A 17,043-nucleotide genomic window follows, 5' to 3' on the forward strand; every position below is an offset into this window, starting at 1 on the left:
CAGTGAGAAAGAGAGACAGAGAGAAAGGTCTTCCTTCCATTGGTTCACTCCCCAAATGGCCACCATGACTGGCGCTGTGCTGATCCGAAGCCAGGAACCAGGTGCTTCTCCTGGTCTCCCATGCGGGTGCAGGGCCCAAGCACTTGGGCCATCTTCCACTGCCTTCCCGGGCCATAGCAGAGAGCTGGACTGGAAGAGGAGCAACCGGGACTAGAACCTGGCGCCTATATGGGATGCCACACTTTAGGTGGAGGATTAACCAAGTGAGCCACGACACCGGCCCGGCAAGTAGTTTTAAGATACAGGGTTTAGGGGCTGGTGCCATCATGTAGTGGGTAACCTGCAGCACCGCATCCAGTATGGGTGCTGGTTTGAGTCCTGGCTGCTCTACTTCCAATCCAGCTCTGCTGTGGCCTGGGAAAGCAGTAGAGGATGGTCCAAGTCCTTGGGCCCCTGCACCCACGAGGAAGATGCAGAAGAAGCTCCTGCTCCTGGCTTTGGATCTGCACAGCTCTGGCCGTTGTGGCCAGTTGGGGAGTGAACCAGCGGATGGAAGACTGCTCTCTCTCTCTCTGCCTCTTCTTCTTTCTCTGTGTAACTCTGCCTTTCAAATAAACAAATAAATCTTTTTTTTTTTTTTAAAGATACAGAGTTTAAATCTTAGTTCTTTGGTGGTACTGTTCCTGATAATCTTCCTCAGATTGCTCTCACATGACTTTTTGATACTAGCATATAGGAAAATAGGCTGTATATTTTAGTTCTTCACATTCTATATATCCATATAATTTTTTAAGAAACAGAACTTAAACATTGTTCTTCATTAAGTATAAATTTATTAGTTTTTTAAATTCTATCATTTTTTAAGAAAGCATTTATTTAATAAATATAAATTTCATAGGTACAGCTTCTGGAATATAGCGGTTCTTCTCCCCATACCCACCCTCCCACCCCCATACCTGTCCCACACTCTACTCCCTCTTCTATCCCATTTTTCAATAAGATTCATTTTTAATTATCTTTATATACAGAAGATCAACACTATACTAAGTAAAGATTTCAAGTTTGCATTTACACACACACAAAGTATAAAGTACTGTTTGAAGACTAGTTATGGAATGTCACAAATGAGAGCTTTAAAGGGTTTAATATTCTGGGATGACAGTTTTTTCTCTTAAGACTTGGACTATATCTTGCCATTCCCTTCTAGCCTGTAGGGTTTCTGATGAGAAGTCCACTGTGACTCTGACTGGAGATTCTCTGAAAGTAATCTAGTGATTCTCTTGTTCAGATTTTAGAATCTTCTCTTTATGTTTCACTATGGTGAATTTGATTACAATGTGTTGTGGTGAGGATCTTTTCTGGTCATGTCTATTGGAAGTTCTGTGTGCTTCTGATATTTGGATGTCCCTTTCTTTCTTCAAACCTGGGAAGTTTTCTGCTAATATTTCACTAAAAAGGCCTTCTGATCCTTTCTCTCCATGCCTTCAGGAACTCCTAGAACCCGTATCTTTTTATTTTATAGTATCCTGTAGATTCCCAACAGTGCTTTTTAGTTTTCTAATTTCCTCTTCATGTCTTTGGTTTGACTGTATACTTTCCTGTGCTTTGTCTTCTGAATCCAATATTTTCTCTTCTGCATCACCAATTCTGTTTTTAAGGCTGTCCACTGCATTTTTTATTTGTTCTGTTGAATTCTTCATTTTGTTTTGATTTTTCTTTAAGATCTCAATTTCATGTCTATTGAATTCTTCATTTCATTTTGATTCCTCTTTAGATCTCAATTTCATGGGAGAAATTTTCTTTGATGTCCTGCATGGATTTCAGTAGTTTGTTTGCTTTTGATTACTTCTATGTAATCTTATGATCATTTTTGAGTTCCATTTCTTCTATCTCCTTGTCTTCCCAATCTGGTATTGAAGTGTCGTGTTCTTTTGGGGGTGTCATGTTGTCTTCTTTATTGTTTTTTTGATTGGTGCGTTTATTGTTCAGCATTTGTGGAGGTAACTGTTGGTTTCTTCTCCTCTCCCTCCTCTTCCCCTCCCCCTTCTCCTCCCCTTCCCCTCCCCCTTCTCCTCCCCTTCCCCTCCCCCTTCTCCTCCCCTCCCCCTCCTCCCCTCCCCCTCCTTCCTCTCCTCCTCCTCCTCCTCCCCTCCCCTCCTCCCCCTTCCCTCCTCCCCCTCCCCTCTTCCCCCTCCTCCCCCTCTCCCTCCTTCCCCTCTTCCCCTCCCCCTCCTTCCCCTCCTCCCCTCCCCCACCTTCCCCTCCTCCCCCTCCTCCTCTATTCTTCTCCCCTCCCCTTCCTTCCCCTTCCCTCCCCCTCCTCCCCCTCCTCCTTCCCATCCTCCTTCCTCTCCTGCTCCTCCCTCTCCTCCCTCTCTTTTCTCCTCCTCCACCTCCTCCCCCTTCTGCCCCTCCCCCTCCTTCCTTCTTCCTTCTTCTTCTTCTTTTTTTTTTTGTTGTGGCAGCTTTTATTGTTGTACCTTGACTGTAGATAAGTGGAATGTCTGCTTTCAGTGAATCTCTAAAGGCTTGCAGTGGGTGGGGACAGAGAGCTCTGTTCAGTTCTCCAGGGTTATGGGCGTGCCTAAGGTGACACACCTAGGTTTGGTGTGGTAAATCTCTCTCACTCTCGGCCGGCGCCGTGGCTCAATAGGCTAATCCTCCGCCTTGCGGCGCCGGCACACCGGGTTCTAGTCCCGGTCGGGGCACCGGATTCTGTCCCGGTTGCCCCTCTTCCAGGCCAGCTCTCTGCTGTGGCCAGGGAGTGCAGTGGAGGATGGCCCAAGTGCTTAGGTCCTGCACCCCATGGGAGACCAGGAGAAGCCCCTTGCTCCTGCCATCGGATCAGCGCGGTGCACCGGCCGCAGTGCGCCAACTGCGGCGGCCATTGGAGGGTGAACCAACGGCAAAAGGAAGACCTTTCTCTCTGTCTCTCTCTCTCACTGTCCACTCTGCCTGTCAAAAAAAAAAAAAAAAAATCTCTCTCACTCTCTCTTTTAATCAGAAGGGAGGTATATTCTGCTCAGCTGAGCTCTCCTCAGTGGAGACCAGAGCCTGAGCACTAGCCCCAGTGGGTATAATATTCATCTGCTCTGTCCTAAGGATGACACAAAGGATCTGCACAGTCCTCAGTGTAAGTTCAGATTCCCCAGCAATGTCACTCACCAGGTAACCAGGAACCCTGGAGCTTGTGGAGTCTCCCACTGAGACTGCTGAAAGTCCCACACACTGTCCGTTTTTTTCATAGTCCTGGTGCAGAAGCTTCACACAGTCATAAGCTCCTAGCCTCCTGTTAGTTCTCTCTACCAGGGTCAGGAGTCTTAGCTCGGCTGTTTGCTGGGTGCAGACACGAGCTGGTGCAGCTGTTACGTATGTCCAAAATGGCACCCTCTCTATTGGCTTGTTACACTATGCCTTTGTAAAGTGATTGGAGAGAGAGAAACATGTCCGTCCCATCCTTTTTCTTTTTTCTTTTTCCTTTTTTTCTCCTTTAGTTTGGCTGGTGCACTTTCCTCCACGTGGCTCCATGCCTGGTTCCCTTTATGCTTTTCCTGGTGCTTTTTTGCCATTGGTTGGGCTGCTGCAGTCTGGTCTCACTTCACTTTCCAGCGCTGGTTTGTAGGCTCTCCACTGTTGGAGTCCCGAGCCGTGGGGGCCCACACCCTCCACGTAGGTCCACTGTGTCCCTCTAATTTCAGTAGAGCTTCCTCTGCCATTTTTTCCCTGAGACTACACTATCTCCATTTTTTAAAAACTATCTTCTTCTGGGCTAGAGCAGCAAGCTCCTTCCCTACTCTGCCATCTTGGAACCGAGATAGTTATTTCAATCAATTTATTTTTTTGTTCTAAAATTTGCATATGGGAATTTGTTATATCTTCTGTTAATTTGCTGTGACTTTATATTTCGTTGCTGAGATTTTCTTTTTTTTTTCTTTTTCATTTGTTTATTTAAACATTTCATGATGGCTCCCCAAATCCTTGTTTGATAGTTGTAATACCTGTGTCACATTAGTATTCTTGCCTGTCAGTTGTCTTTTCTCGTTTTCCTTGAGATGTTCCTGATTCTTGTTATGGTAAGAGATTTTAAAATTAAAATCTGGACATTTTAAGTATGTTAGGAGGGTCTGAATGTTGCTGCCAGTTTGGGATTGAAGTTCAGGTTCTCCCCTTGGCCTTTGGTGGCACTCAGCTGGGGGATGATCTCCATGTTACTGTTGGAGTTAAAAGTGGGAAGTGCCAGACAGGGAGAGGGCAAAGGGCCTCACCTATAATGTAGATGGCTTTTATCAATCCAGTTGGGAAAGTAAGCCTTGTAATGTAAAGGCATTTGCTCTGGTTCCAGGCCAGAGCAAATGGCCAGGTAACCAATTTATCTTAACCATGTATCAGTGATCAGTTTCAAGAGTATGGAAAAAATAAATAATTCCCTTGACAGGTCCTAATATAAAATTCTTCCTTTGGTCTGTGAAAAATCTCTTGTTGTTTTACATATATAAACCCCCAGTATGTAGTAGAATTCTATCCCTCCTGATTAGGAATTCCTGTCTTCATGCTCTTTCAGTAAACGTTGCTAAAATCGCCTTCTTGGCTACTCATTCAGTGGCCTTATACTTAATTGTCAAAAACAAGTTCGGAGTCAGCATTGTGGTATAGTGGGTTAAGCCACTTCCTGTGACACCAGCATCCCATATGGGCACTGGTTCGAGTTCCAGCTGCTCTACTTCTGATCCAGCTCCTTACTAATGTGCTTGAGATGGTCCCTGGGCCTCTGTACCAGGTGGGAGACTCAGAGGAGGCTCCTGGCTCCAAGCTTCAGCCTAACCCAGGCCTGGCTGTTGCAGTCATTTGGGGAGTGAACCAATGGATGGAAGATCTCTTTCTCTCTTTCAAATAAAATAAATAAATATTAAAAAAAAAAAAACCTAACAAAACAAGTACCTCAGGTTCACAATAGTTGCAACATTACTGCTGAGTTGGATGGAAAGTCAGGCTCTCTGTAATATGCTGCGATGTGCTGGAGACAGCTGGGATGACATATGAATTATTATTCTACACTAAATGTTCTTAGATACATTCTTAGATACTTCGTTATGTTCAATAAGCACTGTTTGGACTAGTGTCTAGTATGTACAAAAGATTTTATATATAAACTCTATCTTTGTTCTCTTGCATGGATTCAGTTGCTTCCTAAATAATAATTGAAAGAAGTATTCTTTATTTCTAAGGCCACAAAAACATAGATCTACTATTGTTTGGGATCACAGTGCTTTTATTTACCTTTTGGGAGGAATAATACTTTGTTGTCATTTAAATTTTTAAGTATCGTAGTTTCATTAACTTTTTTTAAAGGTGATGGTTTTTCTTTCGCTTTTGGTTAAATGTATTGTCCTCATATTCTTGATAAACCTGAATGATGTCATGAATTGCAGCATCTCTTCACTGTCTTTATGTTAGTCTTGTCAGTTTAATTCTAAATTCATGCATAATTAAGTGTAATTTTGCCCAGTGAATGGAATCTGTGTTGTGTACTAGCATATTGTATGAGGATTTTTTGAGGTCTGCTGCTGGCCATCTTATGCATCAGATGTTCTGTGTAGTGTCTGTCAGTATGCTAGTTGAATGACATCTGGTCAGTTTTCAGAGATAAATTTTATTTATTTCTGCAGATTGCCTTAGTCAGTTATGGCCCACCAGACTTTTAGCCCAGTCTCAGCCCAGGGCCCCAGATGTACTCGCCACTTCTGATGCTAGACTGTCTCTAGGCCCAGAGTCCAGCATTTCCACATCACCTCTGCTTTCTTCAGTCCTGTAGATTTATGCCTCCTTTTCTAAGTTGAAAGTTTCAGTGTGGTTTTTGCACTTGTGTCCTTTTCTTTTCACCTTTCACCCTGTTGCTTTAAGATGCCTTTCTCAGAAACAGGCTTACAATTCGAGTTGACAGCTTTGTTGTTATTCTTCCTCTGTAATAAATTAGGAATTTCAGGCAATCTACTTTTAAAGAAAATGTATATATTTATAGATTTGTTTCGGAATAATTTTAAGGCAGTTTTACAGCAAACTTAGTTTCTTATTTGAGGAAGTTCTGTAGCCTGACTTACCTTGAGAACTTTTCACTTGTAAATAATGCTCTGAGGATAAATGAATTTAAGAGGTAACAGAGTAATGCTGTGGCTTACAGACAAAACAGTAGCTTTTAATTGTCTTCTTTCTTCTTTTCATAGTTTAAAAGCCACACTTAGTAGAGGAAAGCACAAATCATCTGCAGTTCCTTTCTTCTTTTAAAGATTTATTTATTTATTCCAAAGACAGAGTTACAGAGAAGAAGATACAGAGAGAGAAAGAGATCTTCCATCCTGTTCCATCCAAATGGCTGCAATGGCTGGGGTTGGCCAGGCCAAAGCTAGGAGCCTGAAACTCCATCCAGGTCTCCTATGTGTGTGGCAGGGTCCAAGCACTTGGGCCATCTTCTGCTACCTTCCTGGGTGTATTAGCAAGAAGCTAGACTGGAAATGGAACACTCGAACTGGCACTGCAGGCACTGCTGGCATTGCAGGCGGTAGCTTAACCTGCTGTGCCACAACACCTGCTCCTAGAGTATTAACTTAAATATTTCTCTAATGCCTTGCTGATAGTAGCCTGCTTTTAGGTGCAGATCTTGACTCTGTCTCTTCGACTGGGTAAATTTGCTTGTTTAAGCCTCTACTTCTATAAAATGTAGATAATAGTACTTATCTTCTCTTAAGCTGTCATTAAAGTTAAATGAGGGGCTGGTGCTGTGGCGTAGCAGTTAAAGCCGCTGCCTGCAGTGCCAGCATCCCATATGGGCGCTGATTTGAGTCTTGGCTGCTCCACTTCCAATCCAGCTCTCTGCTGTGGACTAGGAAAGCAGTGGAGGGTGGCCTAACCCCTTGGGCCCCTGCACCTGTGTGAGAGATCTGGAAGAAGCTCCTGGTTCCTGGCTTTGGATCAGTGCAGTTCCTGCCATTGCAGCCAGTTGGGGAGTGCACCAGTGAATGGAAGACCCCCCGACCCCCTCTCTCTCTCTGCCTCTCTGCCTCTCCTTCTCTCTCTGTGTAACTCTGACTTTCAAATAAACAAATCTTTAAAAAAAAAGTTAAGTGAAATAGTGTACAAAAAGAAACACTTAGCAGACTGTTCTGAAATACAACGGATCTTCAGAAAGTTCATGGATTATTCAGGAATTTCAGAAATTATGAGCACCAAAAAAACTTATCTTTTATTTCCATTTTCTGAGTTTTTGAAATACCTTCATATAAACTATTATTTGTTGACATGTGTGCCTGTCACCAGTAAAAGATTTATGATACCAAACCTTAAAGAGTCTATAGTCTAGTTGGTAGATTGATCGTAAGCACGAATAATTCACCATGAAAAAATGCCTTTCTGGTAATATAGAAGGGCCACTGGAAGCATCCTAAACTTAGCCTACACTGCCAGGTTGTCAAGGAATGTTTCAAGAGGAAGGGGATGTCGCGACCTGGTGATGAATCATGAGTGTGTGGCAGCTCAAAGTGTGACCAGGGTTGGAATCTAAGTGGAAAATTGAGTCTTTGTGAAGCCTACCATATTTCATTAGATGCTAAATTCTGTAGTCAGGTTTTGTAAGCATATTCCCAGATATTTAAGGTGGTGTTTAAAAAAGCTATTTACAGTTGAAGTTGTTTTATTGTATGGTTGTTTGATTATTATACCTTAATTTTTACAGCAAACATTAATCAGTAATCTAGGTTTTCCATTTACACAGCTTTTTTTTTGTTTGTTTTGTTATCTCTGTAACAACTAAAATTGTATTTTAAAGCTGTTTGTATAGTTTTGTTAAAATGACTTAAGAGCATATAGGCATTATTTTTTATTTTACTCTCCTCTTCTGTGGTATCCTCTTCCACACTGTATATTCAAGATTAGAACTTATTCATATATAATCTGTAGGCATTTCATTATTATCCTAAGAGATTTTTCCAGATGAAACCGAGAGATTACTAATACAAGTTTTGTCAACATTAAAAACACACCAGCTAAATTCCTTTGTACCATACTAAAAACAATACTGGCACCTAATAACTTATTTTTGTATTATTTTATGTGCTCAGTGACAGTGTCTTTTCTGTGACTACCCTTGACTCCTGATAAAGCCCTGACATTGAAAATTTACTTGTACATACTTAGGAATTATATTATCTTTTCTTGATCATTCAAATAAATGTGAATAGTGATGGAAATCTTTGTGTTTTCTTTCTTTCTTTCTTTTTTTCTTTCTTTCTTTCTTTTTAAGGTATTGCCATCAGGGAGTCAGCAAAGGTAGTCGACCAAGCCCAAAGGAGAGTGTTGAGGGGAGTTGATGACCTTGATTTTTTCATAGGGGATGAAGCCATTGATAAACCTACGTATGCTACCAAGGTAAACTTCTGACAGGAATGTCCTCTTAATGTAGAACCAGAAACAGAGCAGTGGAATGAAAAATGCAAAATGATACATTATCTGGAAAGGAGCTCCCATCTACTGGTCTACTTCCCAAATGCCCACAGTGGCTGGGGTGGGGCCAGAGCCAGAGCCAGAGCCAGAGCCAGAGCCAGAGCCAGGAGCCAGAACACAATACAGGTCTCCTTTGTAGATGGCAGGAACCTGCTGCTTCCCAAGGTCTGCATTAGCAAAAAGCTGAAGTCAGGTGCTAGAGCTGGGAATTGGATCCAGGTCACTCTGAGGTGGAACTTGGGTATCTTAACCACTAGGCTAAATTCCCATTTCCTAGGATGTATTCTTTATGATGGTGATTGAAAAGATATGATGGTGGTGGTTTTAGAGTAGGGGTATGAGGCAGACATTTGGCCTAGCGGTTAAAAGGTCTGTGTTCCATATCAGAGTGCCAGAGTTTGTTTACAGGCTATAGCTCTTGACTCCAGCTTCCTGTCAGTGCAGATTCCAAGAGGCAGCAGGTAATGAATGGTTCTAGTAATTGGGTCTCTTGCCACCTCTGTGGGAGACCTAGATTGAGTTCCTGGCTATAGGCTTTGTCCTGACCCAGTCTTAACTGTTGGGTGCGTTTGGAGAGTGAACCAGCAGATGGAAGCTCTGTCTGTCTCTGCATGTGTTTCTCTTCCTTTTGAATAAAATAAATAGAAAAGGGGTATTTTTGAGTGAAGGATCAAGTGAATTAACAAAACCTTGGAATGCAGAATTGACTCAGCAAACACACACTGTGTTACCGTGAAAGCTAGATCTGCTCCTAGGGAAAATTGCAGGTTGACTAATTAGCCTGTCAGATGTAGAAAACTGCAGACGGATTAATTTAAAAGAACACATTATTTAAGAAGATGTTTTCTTTAAAACAAAACAAAACAAAAAGCTCCACATCCAGTTGTTTGGTATATGAGCTACACTTTTCTATCTGTCCCTCATTGTTAAGGTGATTCTTTGTACTTAGAAATGAGTAGAATAGAATGTAAGCAGTGAGATGACTTAGTCTTTCTTTTAAAATACCTGTTGTTTCTTTACATGACTCCACATTAATTGCACTAGGAGATGCTTATTCTTTGACAACACCATCTCTTCTGTATTAATGTTGTTAAGCTGTTCTTGTTGTCATGAAGGAGAGCTTGACCCGTTTTGGTTTCTCTTGCTTCAGTGGCCTATACGACATGGAATCATTGAAGACTGGGATCTTATGGAAAGGTTCATGGAACAGGTAGTTTTTAAGTATCTTCGAGCTGAACCAGAAGACCATTATTTTTTAATGGTGAGTAATTGGAATTTATATCCCTGTAAATTCCAAATTGTTTAGGTTTTAAACTCAATATTTTCTTTCCTAGATAGTTTTTAGTTCCTTCTAAAGATATTTGCAGGGGCAAGTGTTTGGCACAGAGGTTAAGATATCACTCAAAACTCCACACGCCATATTGGAGTGCCTGGATCCAGCTCCCAGTTCTGCATCTGATTCCAGCTTCCTGCTGTGTGTACCTGGAAGGCAGCATGTGTTTGCTCAAGTACGTCGGTCCCTGCCGTCTATGTGGGAGACCTGGATTGAGTTCCTGGCTCCCTGCTTGGGCCTTGCCCAGCCTTGGCTGTGAGGGGCATTTGGTGAGTGAACCAGTGGATGGAGGATCTGTCTCTGTCTCTTTCTCTCTCTGCCTTTCAAATAAATAAAATAAATAAAAATAAAGATACCTGCATGAATCAGGATACTGTTTTGCAAGTAACAGAAAACTCAATAAAAATATCCAGAACCAAAATGGACTTATTATCTTACAAAACAGGAAGGCCAGTGATAGGTGATTCTAACACTGGTTATTTTAGCAGCTTAGTGATGGAATTGAAAATGCAGCCTAGTGATTGAACTTGACCTTTTCTCTTGGTTTCTGTCCCGCCCCAGAATAGCTGCCAAAGGTCCTACATGAGGGAAGGTTTTCCTTGCACATCACTTTTTAAGGTTTAGAAGTCCTTTCTCCAGAACCTTTCCAGCAGATTCACCCCAGTTGCCCAAGCTTAACCTGGTCACTGGCAAGAGGAATGGAATTACCTTGACTGGTTTAGACATCTAGAGTCCATCCCGGGGCTGTGATGTGACTGTGACTGATCACCTGGACTCTGCGAGGAGGATCAGTACCTACATAGGCCTGCACACGCAAGCATGAGAGAAGCAGGAATAGATCTGGGCAAGAAACCAACTGTGTACTTAGACATCTTTGAAGTAACCAAATGACTGTGTTTATTGTGATTTACTGTAGCAGAGCATACTGAGTCAAGATGTCCTCCCCCGCCCCAGGGTTTAAAGTTACTGTAAAATAAAACTGAACTGAGTATGGTCCCTGATCATGGTACTTAATTGAGCTTGTTCAAACAAAATAAAACATTACAGAGAAATAGGAAGAAATGTCTCTTGGTTATGGGATCTTTTCTGATTTTCTACTCAGCATTATGTGTTTCCTTCCATAAAATGTTCTTCTTAAGCTAAAATTAATTGTATATACGAACTGCTTTATAGAGAGCAATTTCACGTAACAAAAGCTGCATGTTAAAACCTACGTAGTTTAGCTTTAGATTTTTTCCCATGTAAGTACATCATCAAATGGTCCCAGATCCACTCACTTAATTCTAATGGTAAATATGAAGTGGTATTTAGAATTACCTGGTTTAAAAAATATGTTAAGTGCAAGACTAATAGTGGAATTTATATATTTAACATCTATTAGAATAAGTCTTTGCAAGTGTTCTGGTCTCTTTTTTCCTGGCTATATTTTCACAGTTGGAATGGCCATGGATGGCTTTTATAGGTCACTCTATGTATTTTCTCGCCTGTACATCTAGAATGGTTTATGTAAAATAAATGGAGCCAAAAAACTGACAATGTGTATGAGTAGCTTTTTCTTTATAGCCAAAACAAATCAGATTCCCACCTGTCAGATTTGGCATTTTTCCCTCTGTAGCATATCACATAACTACCTGTTGGACAGGATTTTAGGACCAGGCACCATGCCCAGCTGCTTCCTCCTGTCTGCGTCAGTTTACTGGGCCAGCAGTTCTTCCTGCTCCCCTTAGAGGGACAGCTAATCTTTAGGCCTGTGGAACAGATGCAGGACACACAGCCCACAGAACATTTTTACTAAGAGAATTTTCTTTCTTAAAAAATGTAACTGACAAATAGAAGCTAGTAAAAACAAGGGTTGATTCTGAGGCAGGAGTGCTGTTTTGGGCGTTTGCCATTCTATGAGTCTGCTGTGTGTCCTGCTTCCCCCACAGCATCATACTCTCCCTTTTAATTCTATCCTTCATTATTTGCTTACACTGGTCTTATTTGTGAAATCTCTTCGACACATACCCTATCTTTTTGATTGGTTGTGTATTTATACTTATCACTTTACCAAGTGCGCTGGCATTGGTACCTGCCTCCTTGGTATGATTGAGTTGAAATCCCCTGGCACATTTCTAGCTCCACCATTGGAGGTAAGTCTGAGTGAGCATGTGCCAACCTATATATCTCCTCCCTCTCTTATTCCCACTCCTATGTTTAACAGAGATCACTTTTCTGTTAATTTTAAACTCCTAAGAATGATTGTGCATTGATTACAGAGTTCAACCAGTGGTCTTATGTAGAACAAACAGAGCAACAACAACAACAACCACAACAACAAAAATACTAAAAGGAATAAAATAGTAAGTTGTTCCTCAACAGTCTAGACAAGGGCTGGTCCTGTCATTGTGTCTCATAGTGTCCATTTCACTTAGCAACAACAACAACAACAAAAATACTAAAAGGAATAAAATAGTAAGTTGTTCCTCAACAGTCTAGACAAGGGCTGATCATGTCAGAATCAACCCTTGGGGCATTCGTATCTGGCTAAAAGGTCCATGAGAGTCTCACAGGCATGGAAAGCCATGACATGGTGGCAAAAAACAATCTAAATGAAAGATCCTGGTGGACAAGACCCCAGCAGAAGGAACGGGCCATCAAGGAGAGAGGTGCCTTTCTCTGAAGGGAGGAAGGAACCTCCACTGTGATACGGCCTTGACTAAACAAGTTCAGAGTCGGTGAACTCAAGGGGCTTCCATAGCCTAGACAGCTCATAGCAAGAGTCTCGGGTGATTGCTGACGTCATAAATAAGAGTGCCAATTGTTAAATCAACAACGGGAGTCACTGGGTACATGCTTCCCACGTAGGATCTCTGTCCTTAATGTGTTTTAGTATGAAACGTAAAAACACTACTAGTCGAACAGTACCCTATACCTTGTGCGGTTGTGTGAGTGCAGCCTGTTGAAATCCTTGCTTAGTATATACTAAGTTGATCTTCAGTATATGAAGGCAATTGAAAATGAAACTCGATGAAGGGCGGGATGGGAGAGGGAGAGGGGAGGGCCACGGGAGGGAGGGAGGTTGGGGGGGGGAAGCCATAACAATACAAAAGTTGCACTTTGTAAATTCACATTTATTAAATTAAAAAAAAAGTGAAAAAAAAAGAAGCTAGTAAAAACAAGCCACTTTCCAGGACAGAATTGGAGGTGTTCATTGTAAAAGTGAAGAAGTCTGTTGGCTGAAAATGGGTGCTTTCAATTTTTACAAATAATCAAGTTTATTATTAAAAAATGAGAAAACTTTGCATTACATGTGTTTTGTATTCTGTAAGTCAGTTCTTTGCATGATGTATTGAAGAAGTGATAGAATGGTAGATTTCCTCAGGATGATGTCCACCCTTGTCAATTTCTAGAGTGGTTAAGAGAATTATGGCCAGGCTGTTGAAGTGAGTAGAAGATGCTTGCTGAGCTGCAGCATCAGGTGAGGCCTCCAGGTTTAAGAGTCTAGGAGGTCCATGCTCTGGGTCCTTGGGGAGCTCACCCAGTTGTCCTTCCTGACTGCTGAGTGCAAACTGACAGTGAGCTCATTAGCACCTAAGATTTTCAAGATGCTCAGAGACTCGAGTAATGGCAACTGGGAGTCATACTCTTTTCAATATTGAATTGCCCAGAGTTCACAATGGAATGATATATTTTAAAGAGTTGTAAGGGTTGGCGCTGTAGCATAGCAGGTAAAGCCACCGCCTGCAGTGCCGGCATCCCATATGAACACCAGTTTGAGACCTGGCTGTTCCACTTCCTGTCCAGCTCTCTGCTATGGCCTGGGAAAGCAGTAGAAGATGGCCTAAGTGTTTGGAACCCTGCCCTACATGGGAGACCCGGAAAAAGCTCCAAACTCCTGGCTTCGGATGGGTGCAGCTCCGGCCATTGTGGCCATTTGGGGAGTGAACCAGTGGATGGAAGACCTTTCTCTTTCTCTCTCTGTCACTCTCTCTCTCTCTTTTTCTCTCTCTGTCTCTGTCTTCCTCTCTACCTCTGCCTCTATAACTTCACCTTTCAAATAAATAAATAAATTTAAAAAAAAGTTGTAGTACTGCAGAGTTAGAAATTGAGTTAGAGCTCTTGAGGAGACCTCTCTCTCTCTCTCTCACACACACACACACACTGTCTCTCTCTCTCTCTCTCTCTCTCTCTCTCTCTCTCTCTCTCTCTCTCTCCCCCTCTCTCCCTCTGCCTCTATAACTCCACCTTTCAAATAAATAAATAAATCTTTAAAAAAAATGTTGTAGTACTCCAGAGTTAGAACTTTCGAGGAGATTTTTCAGGCTTTCTGATTTGTTAATTGTACAAGAACCATCAAGCAGCCCTTGCCAGTGACTGGCAGAGAGAAAGAGAGAGATAACTTGAGGAACTGGCTAGTATAACTGGAGGCCAAGAGAGAGGTAGGGAAAGCAGTAGGTATCATTGCAAGTTTATATTTTAGAGACTGGAGAGGGGGCGTGGCTGATCCTCATAGTCTTCATAAAAAATCCAGGGAGAGAGGATGAAAGTTCTGAAAATGGTGTCAGGTGAACATTACAGTCAAAACCATCATGGGATTCTCTCAGGAAGGGTCCTTGTAAGCGACTAAGACAACAACTCTCAGTGATTGTGAGAAAAATAATTCCCCTAAGCAGGGGGGGGGGGGATTTTTGTCTATACCAGCTGTGGCAGGTGGATTTTACTTGGGGGTACAGTACAGTGTCGTGTGAAGAGCATACATTGATTAGAATTACTTTTGTCTAGCAGTATGTTCACACTGATAACGTGTGGAAATTGAGATGAACTGAGAAATCAGACAGAGTCAGCCTCAAGTAGAATACGGACAGGCTTATTTTTTACTATTCAGTTAGTTATTTCTTCTGCTCTCATGTTCGACCTTATCATTCTTGTGTGCTCCCAAAGCTTGTCTCTTACCATTCTTTGAAGCATATACTGTTGGCCGGGTAAGTTCTATGATATGTAGTAGAGATACACAGGAGATAGAATTCATAGGTCTTGGTGATTAGAACTGCTAGCAGGTAGATGAGGAAGCCAGGAAGATTCAGTGTTAGCTTGAGGAGTGGGTAGGTAGTAATTTCCTTGGCTGAGCTCTGAGACATTAAAAAATCTCACTGGAGGGAGGATAAAGGAGAGTTTAGTTTTGTATCTGCCGTGGTCTAGAGGTTACTGAACTAAACAGGTAAAGAAGCCTCGAAAGAAGCAGCTCAAAGCTACAGATGTTGGTTTGGAGTCAGTAGCATTTACATGTTGATGATTGGTTGGGAGAACTTTCATCACCAAAAATCCTTCGTATTTTAGAGAGACTGTAATTATCCTGAAATCCCCGTGTGAAGTTCAGGTTATGGCTCTGAACAAACGTTTATTTCAAGAATCAGTGAAGTAAAAGATGGAGAGATGCGCCTTGTGTGCCAGGTTAAGGCACCATTTGGGATGCCCACATCCCATTACCAGAGTGTCTGGCTTTGAGTCCCGCCTGTTTCCAATCCAGCTTCCTGGTAAGGTGCACCATGGGAAACAACAGGTGATGGCTGAAGTACTTGAGTCCCTGCTACCCATATGAAAGACCAAGATTGAGTTTCCAGCTTCCTGACTTCAGCTTGGCGCAGTCTGGCTGTTGTGGGCATTTGGGGAAGTGAACCAACAGATGGAAGATCTCTCACTTTGTCTTTGTTGGTCAGTCTGTCTCTGTTGCTCTGCCTTTCACATAAATAAAAATAAATCTCCAGAAATTTGATAGCTGTTTATTAGCAGTAATGTATGTATGAATCACAATATAGGATTGCGTCTTGACCTGCTAAGTTACTCAGAATGGTTTGGACCAGCAAACCAGCATTGAGGCCAGTTGCCTTGGATTTGCTAGTTAATTACCACTGGATTTCCAAGTTTTAGTTTGTTGTCATCTCCTCTCCTATTCTTGCTTCTTTGAGCATTTATATGTTATTTAAAAATTTTAAAGCATTCTTAAGACCATATTCTCATAGATCCGAGAACCATAATCATAAACCATTAAAAGATTTACATAGGGCTGGCGCCGCGGCTCAATAGGCTAATCCTTCGCCTGTGGCGCCGGCACACCAGGTTCTAATCCTGGTCAGGGCGCCGGATTCTGTCCCGGTTGCCCCTCTTCCAGGCCAGCTCTCTGCTGTGGCCCGGGAGTGCAGTGGAGGATGCCCAAGTCCTTGGGCCCTGCACCCACATGGGAGACTGGGAGAAGCACCTGGCTCCTGGCTTCGGATCAGCACGGTGCACTGGCCGCAGTGCGCTGGCTGTGGCAGCCATTGGAGGGTGAACCAACGGTAAAGGAAGACCTTTCTCTCTGTCTCTCTCTCTTTCTGTCTCTCTCACTATCCACTCTGCCTGTCAAAAAAAAAAAAAAAGATTTACGTAGTTAGTTAGTTAATTTGAAAAGCAGAGCAACACAGGGATACAGAGACAGAGATCTTCCAAATGTTCCCAACAGCCAAAGCTGGGCCAGGCTGAAGCCAGGAGCCAGGAACTCCATCCAGATGTCCTACATGGGTGGCAAGGGCCCAAGCACTTGGATTGCCTTCTGCTGCCTTCCCAGACACATTAGCTGGATCGGAAGCAGAGGAAACAGCACTCTGATCCAGGATACCAGAGTCACCAAGTGGCAGTTTAACCCTCTATGCCATAACAGTCCCCAAACCATTTCTTCTATGCTTATTACTATAGACGTGGTAATTATTCCTTAGGAGATAAATTTTTTAAAATGTTCCCAAACCACTTTTTAAAACAAGATCTAAATTGGAGGGACAGTGTTGTGACACAGTGGGTAAAGCCACCACCTGCAAAGCTGGCATTCTGTATGGATGTCAGTGCAAGCCCCAGCTGCTCCACTTACCATCTAGCTCCCTGCTAATGTGCCTGAGAAGGCAGCAAAAAAAAAAACAACCCAAGCCCTTGGGCTTCTGCATCCACACAGGAGACATGGATAGAGTTCCATGCTCCTGGTTTCAGTCTGGCCCAGCTCCAGACATTGTAGCCATTTGGGGAGTGAACCAAGTGATAGATGGAAGATCTCTCTCTCTCTCCCTCTCTCTCTCTTTCTCTCTCTCTCTACCCCTTTCCCTCTCCCTCTTTCCCTCTCCCTCTCCTCTCTAACTCTGCCATTCAAATAAATAAACCTTTATTTATGTAATTGAGGATATCTAAATTGAGGTTTTTCTTTTTGATGT

At 42.5% G+C, this 17,043-nt stretch overlaps 1 protein-coding gene across 10 annotated transcripts in view; it reads left to right on the plus strand.

Annotated features, from left to right (window-relative positions):
- Positions 1–17,043, plus strand: part of ACTR3B (actin related protein 3B) — a 132,551-nt gene that overhangs the window by 49,432 nt on the left and 66,076 nt on the right. For 8 of the 10 annotated variants that reach the window (XM_062192903.1, XM_062192896.1, XM_062192897.1 and 5 more), the window contains 2 exons: positions 8,294–8,418; positions 9,644–9,754. In XM_062192903.1, the coding sequence (XP_062048887.1) occupies positions 9,683–9,754 (72 nt within the window). In that variant the 5' untranslated portion in view covers positions 8,294–8,418; positions 9,644–9,682. Of the gene's footprint in view, positions 1–8,293; positions 8,419–9,643; positions 9,755–9,958; positions 10,096–17,043 lie in introns of those variants that run through there. The other 2 variants (XM_062192898.1, XM_062192905.1) reach the window with 2 other exon arrangements.

The sequence above is a fragment of the Lepus europaeus genome, chromosome 5, assembly GCF_033115175.1.
Source record: "Lepus europaeus isolate LE1 chromosome 5, mLepTim1.pri, whole genome shotgun sequence".
In the NCBI taxonomy this organism is placed as follows: domain Eukaryota; kingdom Metazoa; phylum Chordata; class Mammalia; order Lagomorpha; family Leporidae; genus Lepus; species Lepus europaeus.